This window comes from Hermetia illucens, chromosome 2 (assembly GCF_905115235.1).
Source record: "Hermetia illucens chromosome 2, iHerIll2.2.curated.20191125, whole genome shotgun sequence".
Lineage (NCBI taxonomy): Eukaryota > Metazoa > Arthropoda > Insecta > Diptera > Stratiomyidae > Hermetia > Hermetia illucens.
In genome coordinates this window covers 116,664,696-116,685,381 of record NC_051850.1, presented here as the reverse complement: position 1 = coordinate 116,685,381, position 20,686 = coordinate 116,664,696, and the positions used below count along the sequence as shown (strand labels likewise).

The following is a 20,686-nucleotide window of genomic DNA, read 5'->3' as shown; positions in this document are numbered from 1 at the left end:
GGTATCCGCTTCTGAAAGTACTAATTGAGACCTTTCATCTAATACTTCACGTGGCTATATTCAGTGAAAAAAATATTACATCCGACTTTGCATGTATGAGGAGCTCCCTTTCCAACTCAAATTTATGTCACTCACTGTATACGCGGGATTTCATATTTTCCGTACGTTTATCTATTTTCGTTTGGACCAGTGTAGCCGTTTTCAAAAAAAGTTACAACCTTAAAACTGACGACGATCGACCTCTGTGAGACGTATGGATCAATCCACTACAACTCCAATGAAAATTCGAAATAGAAATGAAAAAGTGAAAAATGGAGCGGAAATATTGCAAAAGGAGGTATCGTCCCAAGGATACCTTAAAATTATTGAGACACTGTATTTTGAACGAAAATTTTTCTTCCAGATTTAGGATAAATTATAGTGATATTCGAGGAGCAGCCAGCATTACCTATCTTAGGGCGTGTGGGGGACAAAATCTCCGTCAAGAAACGAAGGACGAGGCGATTTCAGGCCCGGCAGAACAGTAGGAGGGTAACTTGCGAAATCTAAGCCAAATTCAAAAGGTAAATGAGTAAAAGACTTTCCTGGATCTGCAGCTACAGTACTAGCAGACACTGTTGCTTCAACTTCTAGAAAAGTTGCGATTCATCAGAGGAGAGAGGGTTCAACTGCAGCAGCAATGTCAGCAAACCAGCAGCAGCAAGCGACATCATTAAAATTAATATAGAAAACTCACCAACTCTTTAGACGGGAATGAAACAACGAATGTTGAAGTTCGAAGAAAAATAACCAAACCATGTAAAGAGTTTCACTCGTCTTAGAAAGCTACAGCTAAACGCTGCAACAAGATCACCTTCTTCATTAAGGACGTCGTCCTTAATTATTCAAGGCCTGCACGGGGAAACAGACACAGTCGATATTGTGTCGAATATAAAAGCTGAATACCTTCAGTTTAAGAAACGCCGCAAACTTTGTGACCAAAAAGGATACAGCTCTCCATACGCTCCCAATTAAATCGTAATCGACCTAATCAATATTTGCTTGACTATTTTCTGCTGTCTGAGAAGACAAAGCAAAGCTTTCAGGTGATCTCCAGTAAAACCCTGACATAGCATGCAGTGGAACTCACATTGTTCTCGGCCTGTGCACTGCAAAAGCGAGTAATAAGAACTGTTAGATCTTTTGAACGTGAAGAAACTCGGAACCATCCGTAACTTGTCAGATAAAGAAATCGGCGAAACTATAATTTTGACGACAGACGCCATTAATACGGCTACACGCAGAAACATGAAGTTTAGTAAAGTCGATGATTTCCAGTACAACTCATTTTCCCATGTCATATTTCCCCCACCTGAAGGTCAGATAGGTTTGGCGCAGAAATCCAAATCCATTTTTCCATAAGCACGGGAATAAAATTAAAGCTGAATAGAAAGGATTATTCTCTCAAATCAACAGCCTCAGTTCGCACTAAAAAATAGGTAACTGCGAAGCAAAATCCCGCTACTTCTTGCTGCTGCGTCCTCATCTTCTTCCTAAAATTTTCGGAATTTATCACACTTCACCTTCCTGATGAAAAACCTAAACCGTAAAAAGTATGCAGGGTCTGAAAAAATTCAAACTTCATCACAAGAAACCTTCCCGTGATCTCAATCAAGTTCCCACTTTGAGTCTACAACAACTGCTTAAATAACGGCCATTTCCCATCCACCTGGAAAATAGCCAAAATTATTGCCATTAGGGGAAAGGGTGTCTCTAACGAACAAGTGAATTATAGGCCCGTTACCTTACCGAGTTGGTCTAACATTACGATCTCAATGACATAATTCCTATCAATTTGCATCCCGATTCAAACACTCTAGCAAGCACGCCTCACGATGCCATCCGTCTCTAGCCCAACTCTGGATAACATTTTCATGGCTGACGTTCCGTCCTCTGAAATCGGTACCGACCTGATTCGATTTACCGGGCCAATATGACAGTTAAAGTGTCAGTCACCAGATCAGAATCGATGAAGTACTTCGGAATCCAACTCAATGAAGTTCAATACTCACCTTAAGCTCGCTATAAGTAAGGAAGCCGCTGCATTGAGCAGAATCTACTTTCTTCTTCGGGATAGGGTAGATTTTAGCACCAAAGCCAAACAGACTCTACATATATAAAACCCTAACATATCGTACGGAGTCCCAACGTAGATAACATATCCATCGGTAACCATGGAGAAGTGGATAGCCTACGAACGCTGGATGTCAAGAATGGACTGCCTTACAATTGAAAGACCGAAAATCATGGCCGTCACGTTAAAGTATATCGACGAGCAAGTGTCAAAACGTTTGGAGGATTTGTTCTCCATCTCATGGGAAGATTTTTCGAAGGAACCTACCAAATCCTAACGTGAAAAGTCTACACCATCATGGCAAAATAACCCCAATTAGCCAGAAATATAATGTGCTAATTGTAGATAATAGTTTTTAAAAAATTTCGTAGGGTTAAGCTCAACTAAGTTAGCGGAAGTAGGTAGTTTTAAACCTATAATAAATACATTTTGTGTGTAGTAGTAGTAAGTAAGTAGTAATTTATAGAGAAGCTCGGGTTGGCCAAACAAATGAAATAGCGACCTATTTGAAATAAGTTAAGATAGCTTTTTTAAGCTCATCATAAACTTGAGATAAATCATGTCTAGATGTAAGTCACTATGAGAAAATAAAAACCAAAAACCTAAAGCGATGTGATGAAGCGCCTGATGAAGCTCGCTATTATATCAGCTGTTCGCCGCATACTTTATTACATTCCGGGCACAAACTCAATCTAGTGAAAAAGCAACATAAAAAGGAAGTGTAGGGGCACAGCGAACAATTGTTCCAGTCGGACAGGTTTTGCCAACAAGTCAACAGGATGAAGCCATATACACCTCAATCTCGTCCTGCCGAGACAAAGAGGGAGATCTGATTTGCGATCGTATGGGCATATTGAGGTGACGGGTTAAGTACTTCAATGGACTACCTAACAACCAGAAGGAGGCCCCATCAACTAAATACGACGGATAAATTCTGCCACCACCACATGGAAGAAACAGTTTGGGAAATCCATCAGCTTAAGAATTATAAATCGCCACGTGGTGATAGAATTACAGCCGCACTGCTTAAGTGTGGAGGGGCCGACTACAACAAGCGGATCACCAACTTTGGTATAGGGCAGCGAATAAATGCTTGATGACTGACAACGAGGCATTATCAGTACCATACGTAGGTGCTCTAAGGTGGCGAAGAGAGAGCACCACCGACGACCCGATGCCGAGAAATATGCCTTCATGTTTCGAGCAAAGAATTAGGGTCCGGGCCGAATTGTCAATTGTCAAACTACATCCTCATAATATGGCGGCACTAACTGCAAAGCCGTTCTCAGTTAGACGATTAGCTCAACATAAATAAGATAAATGATAAAACAACGTGAGGAATGCACTTGCACACTGCGATTTAAACGGCGCAAACTTCGTGAGAAAAAAAGAGAAATGATCCTACTTACGCGATTGTCGACCATTACGAATGTCAATGAATCGTGGAATCAAGCTGCAAACACGATCAACAAAGCAGCCTATGCAACCTCCGGTGGTCACCAAGCCGAGTAAGCGGTTCATTAACCGAGATACTTTAGAATGACCATAGTCAAATGAAAGCCAGTGAAAAGAAACGCCTCTACCATAAATTTCTCGTCGATAATACACTGGCCAATTGACAAATTTTTAAGAATACCAACTGGGAAGTAAAGAAAGCGATCGCTGTTATCCGAGTGGTCCTTTATAAAGGTTTTGACGATAAACTGGACATTCGAAACGGCGAAAAAGATCTATATCAGCTTGGCAAAAGTCGACACCAACGCCCACAGGATATCGAACACTTTTGTTGCGTTAATGACAAGAACGGCACTTTGCTTGTCGATCGACGAGGCGCAAAGGATAGATGGCAGAGAGGACCCGAAGACTTCCCAGCTGAGCGAAGAATTGGGACCCAACACTTGTGAATCAGTGTGTTCTTCAGTCGCGTTATTGAGGACGGTGAAATACTATTTGCTCTACCGGAATCCGAAGAGAATAATTCTAATTTTGGCGATTATCAAACAAAATTAATGTGGTGGACTTCTGGTGGCTTTTAAATGCATACCTGTTTTTTCAAGGGCTATTACAATGTTAGCTTCAGTTGTACCACGCGTGGCGATATCGGGGAGTGCCACGCATACACGCATGATGTGTGGAAGTCATGCTAATTCTACATTGCAATGGCGCACTTTTCCGCAAATCTCTGCCTCATCCAAATCGAGATTTATTTCTCGACTTGATTTAGTGAGATTTTTCTAAAATCCTCTTTGGAGTTGGATGGACAAAGTGTTGTATTCCTTGACTGAGCTCTTGTGATACTTGCGGATGCGATTGGAGTTTACCGCAAGTTTCAGTGCTTCAGCAGCTAGCGGCTTTCTCCTCGAACGATCGTGTCAGCTGCAACGTAGATTAAGTTGTGAACGTCTATCGCAGTAATTTCGCCAACCAAATGATCATTCTGTCATTCTGTCAATGGCAGCAATCGTGTTATTAGTTGCCGAAATAAACTTTAATTCCGGGATATTTGGCCTAGCGTCACGAAGAATCTCAGCATATTCTGTGAATGCGATGTATTATAGAATGCTGCCGAGATCTCATTATAAATTGGAACGATTATTAAGTTTCTGCTGTTTACTGTGTTTATGGAGTGGCTTACAAGTGAAATATTTTAGTTGCTCCTTTGATCAGTTCGGTAAATTAGTTGCCTCGGTTATCACAAATCGATTATTATTCACCATCACCCGGTATTAATTGACGACGTTCTGTTCCGGAACGTGACTTATGTAGATACGGGAAACGGGGTACAACCGCATCATGGAGTCGATATCTGTCTCCTGCTAGATCCCATCCCAAATCCCTGGCACGGTAATAGGCGCGAACAATAAATTCGGTGAGTTACCTTGCGATGCATAGGTTTTATATCCTTGGTGTTCGGGAATATAACTTTAACCTTTACCAAATATTTATAGATTCCAAGCAAGCCTACGGTGGCACTAACCGTTGCAATGAGACTAATCTGGCTGATAAAATCGACGATAGCTTACATGGTAAATCAACAGCGGGTTCACAATACGTTAACCGACCAATTTGATTCACACGGGTGATACTATTTAAATCCCGCCAGGTAGTGGCATATATGATTGTCCTACACCCCTTGGTGGGGTATAGTGCATCAACCACAACCAGGCGCCATTGTTGGCAGTTACCTGAAATGCCTTTCACCCCCTTTTACAATTTCTCGATACGCTCGCACTCCTCCTCCACTGTTCTGCGCCAAGTGCCCTTGGGGTGACTCACTCGTCTGCTATCTTGGAAGAGTGCATTTCGCTGCATATCGCAGCCCGTAATGCAATTGTCGCCCCTCCTTAATGTGTGATTTATCCACTGCCACTTCCGATCACAGTGCGTACGAGTGACGTGCCTGTACGCCGACTAAGTTCTTCGTGTGAGATATTATCTGGCCAGCGTACTCTGATGATACGACGTAGGCACGTATTAACGAAAGCTTAGAGATTTTGATTAACAGTGGATTTCGCTTTCCATGTGCTATTCTCGTATAGCAACACAAAAAAAAAACACTAGCATAGAAGAATCTCAACTTGATCTTCGCGTTGAGATAACTAGATTTCCAGATTTTACACAGTGCAAAGGAAACGGATATAGCGCTGTTAATACGTCGGGCAACATTCAGTTCGGTGTCACAGTCGGCAGAAGCCACACTGCATAGACATATAAACTGATCCACGGGAGAGTGTGATGACCCGTCAAACCGAGAACCTCATTGCAGCTCTACTTGCCTTTCATTCCAAATCCAGAGTTATTTGGCCACGGTCCACGATCCGGTGAAGAAGCAAATATATGTCATCAGCGTAGTCGAGGTGTTGGAGGCGTCAATCTAACAATCAGATGAGAGTGAACACTAAAGCCATCCATAACCAAGTCCTTCGTAACACAAATAAGGAAGTCTTTTGATGAACTGTATATCAACCAGAATATCGGCGAGTTGGAGGTCCCACCAACTGAAGACGATGAACAAATACTGCCATTACGAACAATGAAATAAACAGCCTGCGCAATTTATCGGCATAACAATCATAAATCCCCAGGGGCTTATGGAATTACAACCGAACTGGTTAAATATCAAACGGACCAATTACACCAAGTGGCTCATCAACTTGTGCTCAAGGTTTGGAACAGCGAACCGATGCTTGATCACTGGCAACGTGGCATTGTCTGTTCATAAATTGGTGCTCTGAGGTGACGAGAAGATGGACTGTCCGGCAATCCTGTCGACCGAATCAACGCCAAGTAGCCGAGGAGAACTTCCACATGGTGGTATCGGGAAAGCATGTACTTACTTTGACTACCTGATCGTGATGCATTAGTGAATGCTACAAGGCTTAATTAGGGCGATCAGACCCGAGTATGCATCTGAAAATATACTAGACGTTATATGGTACAATGGAAACCGTGATAGTCCTCTGAATTCATATGTTTAAGGCATGTGCTTTCAGTCGGGTTATTTTTGATTGGCCCCTTAGTGGGAGTTTCGTGGGGCTGTGATTACGTCTAAGTGGACAGAGAAGTTCGAGCCCCAAGCATGGAGTTGTGCTTACAATTCCCATGCCAAACTCCTTAGATCATCGGAAATTTGGGTAGTCCTTACATCCACCAGAAAAAATGCCGAGCCATGCACTCTGCATAGATTGGCACCATTCTTGCTTGTCACAGCGCTATCAAATCAATTTGTGCCTTAAAAAGGCGGTGCTGTGGATTTTAACGACGGGCAACCCCGTGAAACCACACAATGCAGCAATGATTGATATACCACATTGCCTAGTACCATCTATAACGCTTTCTCCACTACCTTACTAGGCCGGATTGCCACACAGGGCCAGATCATTATCGAGCCATTCAAAAAGGTTTTGCTGAAAACAGATCAGATCAAATCTACTCAGTGCAGCAAAGGATGGAATACTACTGGAATCTGGCAATAATTACACCTTACACAGCCTATGTTAGAATAGGCAGGCGATTCCGTAGAAGATTCCAATTGGACGAAGTGAATGCATTCTTCAGGTCTAGGCTCACCACCACGCAATATATGCCAATACTTGCCTTTCGTTGAATCGCATCTTCGACCAAGTAAGTAAGTAACCGATTTGATTGCAATAATGGTTTATCTGACTTTAAGGAATACGGGACCATGGTAGACTGTCTCTCACGATGGACGAAAGTAACACCAAACCCCGATCAAGGAGCTGTCACAGTTACCAGAGCATTCCTTGACACATGGATGGCATACCACTTCGGATCACCACAGATCAAGGAACGAAGATAGTTTAAATAGAGGTTCGAGAGCTCAGCGTCCTGATCAGTTCAACCCACATTAAAAACACGGCTTTCGTTCAACTTCTGCTATCAATATAAAATAGCAATTCCCAAAACGTCAACGAAATGAACTTTCAGATTCCAAAGAAGATAGCTGTCGAATTGATGACATACAAATCAGTTGATTCAGTTAGTAGCCAATATGATCTTGCCAACTACTCAACGGAATTGCCCTGATTAGCGCTTCATAATCTGGAATTAAAAATCGTTAATCATTATGTTGCCGAACATAAATAAGCCACGTCTTTGTAATGACACCCGGCTTACGGTGAAGAAATTAATGAACAACGTCATCGAAGCCACAATTTTGAAAGGGATGCACCAAGGTAAAGATTCACACATTTCTATGATTCCGAACGGCACGTCATTCTAAAGGGTTACAATTTCCAGTGCGATTTGCATTAAGTGCTTGTGGCATCAACCTGAAAAATCCATGTTGTCATATGACTAATTATACGTCACCTAATCCCGCGTCAGAAAGCCATCAAGATGATTTATTACGCGGTGGCCAACCAAACTAAGAATGTAGTGTAGTATCAGAAAGCATTAGAATATACAGAATGTTTTTAAGCACTTTTCTTGAATTATTGATATCCCAATTCGAATAGAATACTCATAGCTAGGGCAAGACAAATTCCGTCGAGCCAGCTAGCATTTCACTACTCCAGGGGGGAAGGGTATCGAAACATTTTGCACCGCACTATAGGTATATAAATTACGCATAGTTTGTTAAACAAACTTAGGTTTCGAATGGTTTGGGGACATTGGATTCCCTACCCAATTGGATTTTAATAATTTTATAGTTTTGCACTGGCAAATGCAATTCATGAAAAGCACATGATGCAGTAGTTATCGGCTCCTGGTGCTGCAATTTCTAGGAATTTGAGCACAGAATATTGGCGCAGCTAAGAAACTGAAACTCTTTCTCTGAAAAATCACGAAAACCTTATCAGTGAATCCGAATTTTCCTACTAAGGAGTAATTGGCAATTTACAATAATTGAACACATGACTACATTTCAGGCTATAAATGCAATTCAATTTATCATATTTTTTCTGATCAAAGAAAATAGTGAGGCTTATTTTCTTTCTAAGCCCACTAACTCTTACATTCTAATTGTAGAGTATCCAAACAATCAACCACAATTGGGAACTATGATAAATGAAAATAAAGGATCATGTAAATACCTGTTTAGTGGAAATTATCGTTATGCTTTTGATTCACTCAGCATTAAGATGAAAAAATTTTGATTTTTCATATTTATAGAAAACCATTCATTACGCGAGCTAAAGAAATACATTGCGGAGTCTATATAAAAAACTGAAATCTATAGCATACATATGAGTGAATGCTATCAGTACTCACTTGGATCGTTGAAACGCACTAGAATGTAATCATATATTGGGTTGTTCTCGCGATTCGCGAATTCCTGGGTAATTTTCTTAGCACCTTTTCGGAGTTCCTTCAAATCGTCATGCATAGATCCAGTATCGTCGAAAATGAACACTAAGCTTGTCTGTCCCTCAGATGGTGGAGCCACATCTCGCCTTAGTCGGCGAAGGGGCTCTTTTTGATCACATGAGTTACCACGATTTTCACCAACTTTATTCAATTCAACCAAGTCATAACTATCCACTTCAAAATTTCCCGTAAAAAGAACACAACAAGCACATAAAATCAACTTTATCAAATTCATTTCGCTAGCCTCGGTGCAGTTCACAGATTTTTTTTGTTGAAAAGCATAAGTAGCAATAATTTGACTTTTACTGACTGATCTTGTCTCTATTCCGAAGTTAACTGACTAATAAGTGATGCTTGCTACATTAGCGAGATTGGGCATTGGAGAATTAAAAATTCAGCTTTTAATCACTAATTGATAAGGGATTATAATTATACAGGGGAAAACATTGAAAGTCAGGCATCGTACAGTTGTAAGTACATAAATCAGGCAACAACAATTAGAAATCAGTCAGTTTGGGTATTCCCAAGATTTTTTTAGATTAGAATTATTCCAAACTGACTGGACCACCAACAGCTGGGGAACAACATTGGGATTTTCGAAATAACCTTAAGCAAGCTATTTGGAGGAGCAGGAAAGAATTCTATTGAGAAGTGTGTCCTGAAGTGAATACAAACGAAGTAAGTTTGGCCACTTTAAAATTCGGACTCGATAATTCGGGACTTCTCCATCATTTTGAAGGAGAATTTAAAAATATTATCGTTGGAAGTTTGTAAAATTGATTAGGGCTACAAATTGTTCGATGATTATCGGTGGTATTCTACGCGCGAAATACTGCGGTCTTACCGTCACCAACTATATGCTACTACATGTTGTTGTAAATGAGGCGAAAGATGATTATCTAAAGGTTCTTAATTTAATTGATGCCAGACTAATAGACAAGTCACGGCCATACAACGATTCATTGATCAACATATTCCAAACTACTCACACAAGGCGCACATTTATAGTTCGGGAGCAGTTAATGTCTGAAACCTTTCGATAGTCATATCATTATGTTTTAATATATTTCAATATTGATACTTATTTTAACTGTTCATTCTCTTATCAAACGATCTTACCGAAATTCTTGATACATTTGAATTTGAAATTTAATTTCATTGTATTAGGTTGTGAGAGTGAACACTGAAGCCATCCATAACACAGTCCTCCGCGACACTTATAAGTGGGAAATGGATGCCGCAATAACCGCAGTCAACAGAGGACCTGGAGATGAAGCATCAACAAATGATCTTCACAATCACCTGAAGAACGTTATCATTGATACGGCCACAAACATACTTGGCCACAGCCGCAAAAAGAGTCGGAACGGCTGGTTTGACGATGAATGTAAGCTACGTACAGAACGAAAGAATGCTGCATACCGAGTAATGTTGCATTCTCAAAGAACGCGGGCACGCGCAGAGACTTATCACGAACTCCGTCGAGTGGAGAAGAGTCTTCACAAACGGAAAAGGGAAGCCTGGAGAACCAACAAGTCTGTGAACTAGAACAGTACAGGGAGCAACCGCACCAGGCGCGCAAGTTTTACAAACAAGTCAGCAGGATGAAGCCTTATACACCTCGGTGCTCATCCTGCCGAGACAAACAGTGAAATCTGATTTCTGACAGAATGGGCATATTGGAGCCATGGGTTGAGTACTTTGATGAGCTACTGAACAACCAGAACATCGGCGAGTTAGAGGTCCCGCCAACTGAAGACGACGGGCAAATACTCCACCACCAAGTTTATGAGAAACAGTCCGTGCAATTCATCGGCTAAAAAATCATAAGTCGCCAGGAGCCGATGGAATTACAGCCGAATTGGTTAAATATGGAGGCGACCAGTTACACCAAGTGGTTCATCAACATGTGCTCAAGGTATGGGACAGCTAATCAATGCCTGACGACTGGCAACGAGGTATTATCTGTCTCATACATAAAAAGGGAGATATCACACAGTGCAGCAATTATAGAGGTATCACGTTGCTGAGTACCATCTATAAGATATTCTCCTCTATCTTGCTAGGCCAGATAGCCCCACACCCCCAGAACATCATTGGCCCATACCAAAGAGGCTTCACTCCAGGCAAATCAACAACAGATCAGATTTTCTCTCTGTGGCAAGCGATGGAAAAACTGTTGGAATATGGACAACAGTTGCACCATCTGTTCATCGACTTTAAAGCCGCCGATGATAGCATAGCCAGGGTAAAACTGTATACGGCCATGAGAGAATTCGGTATCCCGAAGGAATTGATAAGACTGACTAGGCTGACCCTGTGCGAGGCCAGATAAAAGCAGCAGGATCACTCTCAAGACCATTCGACATCAACAACGGTCTACGACAAGGGGATGCCCTATTATGCGTCCTCTTTAACTTGGCCCTCGAGAAAGTGATCCGTGATGCGGGGGTAAATGCAAGAGGTACGATCCTCTTTAAGTCCATCCAACTACTGGCCTATGCTGACTATATCGACATCATGGGAAGAACCACCCGAGATGTTCAAACTGCCTTCATCCAGATCGAGCAGGCGGCGCGAGATCTTGGGCTGCACATCAATGAAGGCAAGACAAAATATATGGTGGCAATGTCAGCACCGAAGACGAATCAACCAACAACATCAAACCGCACTGGTCAAACAGGAAGAATAAGGATAGGAGAATACAACTTTGAGACCGTTGACAATTTCTCCTATCTAGGGTCGAAAATCACAACCGATAACAGCTACAATGATGATTTCAGCTTAAAAAAACTGTTCCGCTCGAAACGTCTCAGCATAGAGTCAAAGCTCTTACTGTACAAGACAATGATCTTGCCAGTCCTCATGTATTCCTCGGAAACTTGGGTTCTTAGCAAGAAAAATTGCGAACTCCTGGTCGCGTTCGAGAGAAGAATCCTCCGAAGAATTTTTGGCCCCCTACATCAGGATGGACGATTCCGTAGCCTATGACGAAATCTATGAGCGATACCTTGACCGTCCGGTTGTGATTAAAATCCGGCTCAATAGGTTACGGTGGGCGGGTCACTTAATCTGTACGGATGAGGATGATCCAGTCCGGAAAGTCTATAAGAGCAATATCTATGGTAGAAAAAGAAGACGAGGCAGACCTTCAACTCAATCCAATCTGATCGGTGGTATCAGCACTTCTGGATATTGTACCATCTCGAACGACTATACAGTGACTTACGATACGAGGTCTTACGTCCCCAAGTTGTCCGAGTAAGTATTCTGATCCCCTAGCTGGCAGTGTGCATGCGCCCTAGGTAGTACCACTGAGAAAGCCTCTCGGTGAAGAGCGTACCGCGAATGACCGTCGGGACACACTGGGAGTACCCAAAACCGGCGCTCTGTCGACGTCGATGGTGTAATGTAAACTTAGCCATACCAAGGTTGTAGTTGTGACGTGTATCAGGAACTAGCCCCTTCGGGTTCCTAGTCGGGTAGTGTGCATTGAACCGGTGCTAGTAGACCGCGTTGCCACGAGCGGGCGCTGGCCCGTTCGTGAATTCCGGCATCAGCTAAGTGTAGGTTAGGCCTCAGAAAACTGGGGTAGGGACTGTGTCCCCGAGGGTACACTCATTCCGGACTATAGCGGACCGCTCCCTTGCACACGATATGCTGGTGAATTTTCCACGGAGAATAAATCTAAGCAAGCAAACAAAATCAAAGAAATAGCAGAGAAGGGGGAAGAGCTGAATGGGTTTAGGCGCAGCACAAAAATGCGTCGTTCATCGCAAATACCCAATGTTACAATGGGACGCCCAAATAAAGAGGAAGCCTTATCAAGTGGCCCGACTGACAGTGCGGGGACGGCAACTCCAATACCCGAGCATGGAGAGCAGCGACAGACGATTAGGTAACCAGTGCCCGGTTAGGTATCACCTGTGTAAATGCTCGAGCTCAAAAACTTACCGTGGTGTAAGTCCCCGCGCAATATGCTAGGAAACTCGTTAGCAGCGGGAAAATTAAAATTGGATGGGTATTAGTATGCAGAGTACTAATGGGGATAATCCCCATCAAATGTTACAGGTTGCTACACTATGGACACACGTCACAAACTTACAAGGCACCGCACAGAAGGACAGTATGCTGAAGATGTGGTTGAGTAGATCACCAAACGAAGACCTGCAATGCAAAACGAAAGTTGTATTCTCTGCAGGGGTCGTGACGCGTTTGGTGAGAGCATCGCACACACTGCGGGCTCAGGACGATATTCAATCTTTAGGGCGGAATTAGAAAGGACTAGGGTGCGAATAGCTGATCCATATTCTACAAATTAACATACACAGAAGTTCAACCACTCGCCAGTTGTAGCGCAGTTCGCTGCCGAGGTAAAGGCTGACTTAACGCTAATTACCTAGGAATACCGAAACAGGAACCCGGCTTCATGGCATCTCGACCGCACCGCTGCCATCTGGGTTCTAGACAACGTTCGACTTAGTCTTCTTGCCCAAGGCCGAGGGAATGGCTTTATCTAGATTTGGTGTTTAGTGATAACGTTTTTTAGCATTTATCTGATGCCGAATAAGACGACCCCGAAATTTCGGCTTGATGCTCTGGTGGACGCCGTTTCGAGCACGAAGGGGTGAATCCTGGTAGGCGAAGATTTTAATGCTCCTTAAATTAGGCATTTCTTAGCCAGACTCCAGAGGAAATCAGATTCTGGAAATGGTGGCGAGAACCGAGCACATGGTTTCAAACACCGGATCCACTCCAACGTTTTAGCGCCCAGGATGAGAAGGAAGCATTCCTGACATCACTTTTGTGTCGTTATCATTGGCACCATCAATTAACGGGTGGCGAGTTCTGGAAGACTTTCAGGCAAGTAATCACCAGTACATTGCGTTTGAAGTGGTTGGCGCTACTTGCCGGCGTGCACCAACCCGGCGCTCCCTCTGCGTGTGGAATGTCGCGAGAGTGAACTTCGGGAAGTACGTCGGAGCTCTTGGAAAAGGCAGAGTCGCGCTGAAGGAGGTGCTAGCGTTGCAGCTGACACTTTCGTAAGCTCTGTGATGAACCTGATAACGACAGTGGGTGAACCTTCCATGCTCCGGATAAATAAAAGTAAAGTTCATGGCTGACAGAACCTCAACTAGGTGAATTAGGCCTCGTGGGGAGTACCGACCAGTTGGACCGTAGTTTACGGGCGTTATTTCCCATACATCCTTTACGGGTAGATGTCAACAGCACGAAAAGCGTCGAAGATTGTTACTTTTTCGCAATGAGAGAGCTCGAAGAAGCGGTTCTCACTATGACAAACAAGAAGGCGCCAGGTCCTCATGGTATCCCGATGGAAATTTGTAACTGGTGTTCCGCCAACGACCAGACTTGTCGCTCGGGGCGTTCAACACTTGAAGGAGGGCATTTTCCCTTATCGCTGGAAGGTGTCCAGACACGCTGATCAATGGAAAAGGAAATCCGGAGCTGCCGCCTGTATACCGACCTCTGTGCATGTTTGACACAGCCGGGAAAGAACTCGAAAAGCTCATCAAGAGTAGATTCGCTGAAGCGACCCACGCTGCGGGGGACTTCTCCTCAAGGCAGTTCGGGTTCAGAAAAGATAAATCGACAGAGGATGCTATTATGGAGGTCGCCCATATGCCCGAAGAGTTACGCCTAGTTGGTTATGAAGACGACGTTGCGGCACTTGTTGCCGGAAGCACTGTTGAACAGGCGCAAAGCAGACTTGGCATATTGAAGCGACGGATAAGCGGATGGATGACTACTCACGATTTCAGCCTTGCGCTGGAAAAAGCCGAAGTAGTCGTCTTGACCAGAAGAAGAATTCCGACTCTGCACCCCATATCGGTCTACGAGATGATTATATATATAACGCTCGACTCGAAGATGAGCTTCTTCGAGCAAATCAAAGCAGCAGCGGACAGGGCTGCAGCTGGATTCGCGGCCTTGAGTCCTCTAAATGCGAATGTTGGGGACCCTATATCTACTAGGAGGCGTATTCCTATGGGAGCAACGCAGTTGATTCTGCTCTATGGCGCGGAGGTATGGGCTGATGCCCTTGACAAAGAGGTGCATCGTAAACGCCTTGCTCAAGTGCAGAGACGGGGAGCTTTGCGAGTGGCGTCTGCTTATCGTGCTGTCTCAGAATCGGCCGAGATGGTGATCGCGGAAGGGATCCCCGTTGCCCTCCTTGCCAAGGAGCTAACGACATCAGGTTAATGCGGACTTACAACCCCGCAATTCTCGTTCAACTCTGACCAAGCTTTGGTCTAAAGTATGGGGGGATTTACGCTAAATATAGCTAGTATCCATGTTGTGTTCTGCGAATTATATAAAGGAGCACTTAACCTGTGCGAGCCGCTTTGGTCAGCCTGCTCCCAGGGCAGAGGTGAGGCAGCGCCTGACGATTTGCCTCTGCCCTGGTAAGAAACCGTAAAGCCATCACCGCCTAACATTTTTAAAATAAAATGTTTCTTTTTGGCCCCCCATTCATGGGAGCTCACTTTGTTGTGGTATTCACGAACTGATATGGGATCATGACGTCATACACCCTCTATAACTTTGTTAATAATAGTCGAATTTTCTTCAAACTTGACGGAATTGTGCCTTATATCGTTCTTTATACAAATTTTGTTGTTCTAGCATGAACTTCCGGGTTTCCGGCTAAATTTCTAAAATATGTTGTTATACTATTATTAACTTTATTTGTGGAGCTATCGGAACGGGATGTGATTTTTTCAGATTTTTCGGTTGGGTATGTTCTGAGGACGAGACCTATTACACTTTTTGTGGGTTATATTTTGACCCTCACTCCCTTACGTTTGACCCGATCGAAAAGTGCTAATTGAGCCCTTTTATTTGATACCCCACACGTCGATTCACATATATGAGGACCCCCCCCTTTCACACAAAATGCCGCCATGCTATAAGTAAAGGGAATATCAGACCCCACGCTCTCACAAATTTTTGTGGCAATCGGTCCAGCCGTTTCCGAATTAGAAAACTGAACTCCAAATGAATATTCATTTGCGTAAACACAAAACCTTATTAAAATCGGTTTACTGTCTGTCGGTCTGTCTGTCACACGCACTTTTCTCAGAAATGGCTATACCGATTGACACGAAATTTGATGAGAAGGTGGGAACTGTGAACGCCCACACATGCAGTGACTGATATCCTTCTACGTTGAGAGTTAGGGAGGGTCGAAATACATGTAAAAGGGGGGTGTAAAAGTCATTTTCACCGAATATAGTCATGTGGGGTATCAAATGAAAGGTCTCAATTAGTACTGTTCGCAGCCGCTATTAGTTTTGAGAATTGTTATAATAGAAAGGCGGGGAGTGCGAGGGGAGGAAAAATGATGATTTCTTTAACGGACCCATTCTCAGAAAGTACCCAAGCGAAAAATCTGACAAAATTCATAAGTCTCTATATGGTGCCCAGGCCTGAAAATACTCTCCACATCGATATCTGCTCAAATTAAGTTAATAATAGTATGTTACCATACTTTTGAGGAAATTGAGTAAACCCCCCTTAAGTTTATCCCAGAGTTATAAAAGTTGATAGCAGTATAAAATATAATATGAGGCATATTATCTCCAAGTTTGATCAAAATCATGCTATTACTAACAACAATTCGGCTGTAATTCCATCTGCTCCTGGCGACTTATGACTTTTAAGCCGATGAATTGCGCGGACTGTTTCTCATAAACTTGGTGGTGGCAGTATTTGTCCGTCGTCTTCAGTTGGCGGAACCTCTAACTCGCCGATGTTCTGGTTGTTCAGTAGCTCATCAAAATACTCAACCCATCGCTCCATTCTGTCAGAAATCAGATTTCACTCTTTGTCTCGGCAGGATGAGCATCGAGGTGTATAAGGTTTCATCCTGCTGACTTGTTGGTAAATTTCTCTCTTATAGGTGTCGCGGAGGGTTATGTTGTGGATCGCTTCAATGTTAACTCTCACCTGATTGTCAGAGGTGATTCTGGGTGGTGTTGTTATTCGAGCTCGGAACACCATGCCAACGAGATAGTGAGAGGTGTCGGCGTCCAATCAACACGTGGTCAATTTGGTTGAAAGTGGTCCCGTCTGGAGAGGCGCATGTATGCTTGTGGACCGCTTTCCCCGCAAACCAGGTACTTCCAACAACCATTTCGTGTGACCCTGCTAATTGAATAGTGCTCAGTCCGTTATCATTTGTTTTTTCTTGTAAGCTATGGGAGCCAATGTATCGCCTGAATACTGGCTCCTTCCCAACTTGGCTGTTAAAATCCCCAAGTATGATTTTAATATCATATCTGGGACAGGCTTCGCGGATTCGTTCTACTGCCTCTTAGAAGGTATCCTTCTCCGACTCTGCAGTCCCCTTTGTAGGGGCGTGAACGTTAATGAGGCTTATATTTCTAAACTTGCCTCGCAAGCTCAGAGTGCATAGCCGTTTGCTTAAGTTTTCAAAGCCGATAACAGCAGGTTTCATTTTTTGGCTTACTAAGAAACGTACTCCGAGCACATGGTTTACTGGATGGCCACTATAATATATGGTGTAGTGGCTCTTCTCCAGGAAACCGGTCCCTGTCCAACGCATCTCCTGTAACGCTGCTACATCAGCCCTATATTGGGACAGGGTATCGGCTAGCTGCTCATCAGCTTCATCTCTGTACAGGGAGTGCACGTTCCATGAGAAAATGCGCAAATCCTTATTCCGCTCTCGTTGCCGGGTTCGTCGTTGTGTAATCCGTCCAGTCCGAGGCTCCTGTTGTGGCTTCGTAACAAGCTGTTTTCCGTGTGGGGTTGTCAGCTTTACCCAACCCCCAACCTGGAGGACCAGTTCGTACAATTTGTTCCGTTTTTAATCGCGGGAAACTCGCCTTCATCCTTCTCCGTCTGCAGCTTTTCGTCAAGAAAGAGCTCCCCACGGTCACCACGTGGAAGTGGAGAGAGGGTTTGGTAGTAGAGCTGCTGGTGTTGGTTCAGCAGGCATTTCCCAGGTTTTATGCTCCATCGTGGGTACCAATCCACGTTTCGCCCTGGGACCTATACTACCCTTTGACCACCATAATATGATATACATTGGACATTGGGCGCCAAAAATGCGTTCAATTCAGCCAGCTTGGAGCGAAAGGGGCACTTTGGTATGATACGGATGAGGAGCCTAATTAGTAGACCATCACACAACGGAGCACCGCAGGACTCAGTGTAGAGTCCCCTCTTGTAGAACGTGATGCACAATGGATCCTACTCCTCCCCGTGAAAAAGGAGGCCACAATAATCGGTTTTCCAGATCACGTTTCGTCGAGAAACCACTTGAAGGTATGGAAGTGTACGGGATGCTTCAGGTACGAAAGGTTTTGTGTATTTCTTAGTACGTAGCACGTAATATATCCATATATTATGTGAGAGTATCCACTTTCGGGTGATATTGACATTCATAGTCTTCAATTTTCAAAGAAGCAACAAATTTGAGGTATTATAACTTTGTTAGTAATAGTGCGATTTCCATGAAACTTGGTAAGATCATGCTCTATATTATAGCCTATATCACTGCATGGTACTAGGATGAACTTAAGGGGGGTTTCTAACCAATTACACAAAATTGTAGTAATATACTATTATTAACTTTATTTAAACAGATATCGGCGTGGAAGGTATTTCGGAGCCCAGGCACCATATAGTGGCAGCCTCCTGATTTTTTTCAGATTTTTCGGTTTGCTAGTTTCTGAGAATGGCCCCTTAAAGAAGTGATCACTTTCAACCCCCCGCGCTCCCCACCCTTCCAACGAATGTCAAAACTAAGATCGGCTTTGAAAAGTACTAATCGAGACCTTTAATTTGATACCCCGCATGACTATATTTGATGAAAAAAAATTTTACACCTTTTTGCATGTATGGGAACCCCCCCCTTAAATTCGACGTAATAGGATGTAATTCACTGTATGCGTGAGCGTTCACAGTTCCCAGCTTTCTACTAAATTTGGTGTCAATCGCTGTAACCGTCTCCGAGAAAAATGCGTGTGACAGACAGACAGACAGGAAAAACAGCAATTTTAAATTTATATATTTCCTTTACCCTAACTAGTACAGGTTAGGTAGTGCTACACAGAGTCAGGCACCCATAGTCAGCGCATAGCCTTCCGCTAAAGCGCATACTTTAGCTGCGTGGCGACGGGAGATCAACTGCGGGCAGAGTTGGGTTATTTTTTCTAAAATAAAACTTAATTGTTTTACCCTGAACAGTGGTTGTGTATAAATAGTTAATTGGACAAACATTATGGCTCGCGGTACCTGCAGTGGCTAATTTTTATAAATTATCAATTCTAATTTAAAATTCTAAAGATAATTAGAGGATGGATTAGGACATTCAGCACGAAGGAGATATGTGTTCCCCTTTGCCGAAGGACATCGCGGCAGCAGGTGTGCAATCCACTTGCGAATGTGCTAAAGAGGAGCCGTTTAAAAACGCGAACGATCTTTTCAGGCGTAGCGCTAGAGTATTGAGATCGCCGACGGGGAAAGGTGGAGGAGATCGGATATTAGAGCGCACACCAACTACAAGTGTAACGAAAAACTCGGCAGCAAACGGTGTTAATACTGTAAATGGCGAGGAAAAAGACGCTTTTGCAAAGTTAGGGGAGATGATTTTGAACCTGATGGAGTTTGTAGGTCTCCGGCTCAACGTGCACGGCGAAATAAAAAGCCAAGTGTGTGCTATCAGATCAATGTATTTTGAAGCACGAAACGAGCTACACTGCCCTCAGAAAGAAAAGGTTACAGTGGAAGTAGCAACACAAACGTCCTCAAAATCAATCCACCTGATAGGAACTCGGACTAGAGCTGATAATCTAGCAGGTGATCGCCTTCTTGAAAAAAAAATGGCAGAGCCCCGCAAACGGCACGCTAATATAGAATCCCCAGAGCGGACTCCAAAGCGACCTGACATATGCAGAAATCTTACAGAAAGTAAAAACAGACAGTTCCCTCTTGGACTTGGGTGAACACGTGAACCGTATAAGACGCACGGAGAAAGGCGATTTGCTCCTTGAGCTTAGGCCAGGAGAGAGTAAGTCCCACGATTTACATAAGAAGATCGAGTCATCACTGGGCAAAGTAGCTGAGGTAAAGGTGAGCTAGGACTCAATGCTAATTGAATGCAAGGACCTGGATGAGATCACCACAAAAGCGGAGATCTGCGAGGCCTTAAAGACTCAACTCGGGCTAGATTCTAGCCTTGAGTCCAATGTCATAAGGCTCCGAAAAGCATATGGTGGTACTCAGACGGCCACAATAGCCGTACCACTCGAAGTAGCAAAAAAGGCTGTTACTGTTGGCAAAATACGCGTCGGTGGGTCAGCTGTCGACTGCGAGAACAGATATCGCCAAAGAGGTGTTTCAAATGCCTGGAATTTGGACACATCTCAAGAAACTGTTCAAGCAAGTACGATAGATCTAAGTTGTGCCGAAGATGTGAAGAAGAAGGGCATATTGCCAAAGAATGCAATGCGAATCCTAAATGCCTGCTATGCAGAGAAACACAGGAGGATAAGGTCGATCATGTCACAGGCAGTTACCGATGTCCGGCGTTTAAAAAGGCGATTTCAGCTTTTCGCAAATGAAATTCCTACAGCTGAATTTAAACAATTGTCAGGCAGCTCAGGAGCTGCTTTCCCAAAGCGTGCTGGAATATGAAATTGACGTTGCCATTATGTGCGAATATTACAAAGAATTCCACAGTGGTGTCTTTGT

The 20,686-nt window shown here is 43.6% G+C and overlaps 1 protein-coding gene across 2 annotated transcripts in view; it reads right to left on the bottom strand.

Annotated features, from left to right (window-relative positions):
* LOC119649241 (hemicentin-1-like) overlaps window positions 1-9,259 on the bottom strand; it is a 101,391-nt gene extending 92,132 nt beyond the window's left edge. For both annotated transcript variants that reach the window (XM_038051306.1, XM_038051307.1), the window contains exon 1: window positions 8,849-9,259. In XM_038051306.1, coding sequence (XP_037907234.1) covers window positions 8,849-9,179 — 331 coding nt within the window. In that variant the 5' untranslated portion in view covers window positions 9,180-9,259. The remainder of the gene's footprint in view (window positions 1-8,848) is intronic.
* Window positions 9,260-20,686: the final 11,427 nt, after the last annotated feature.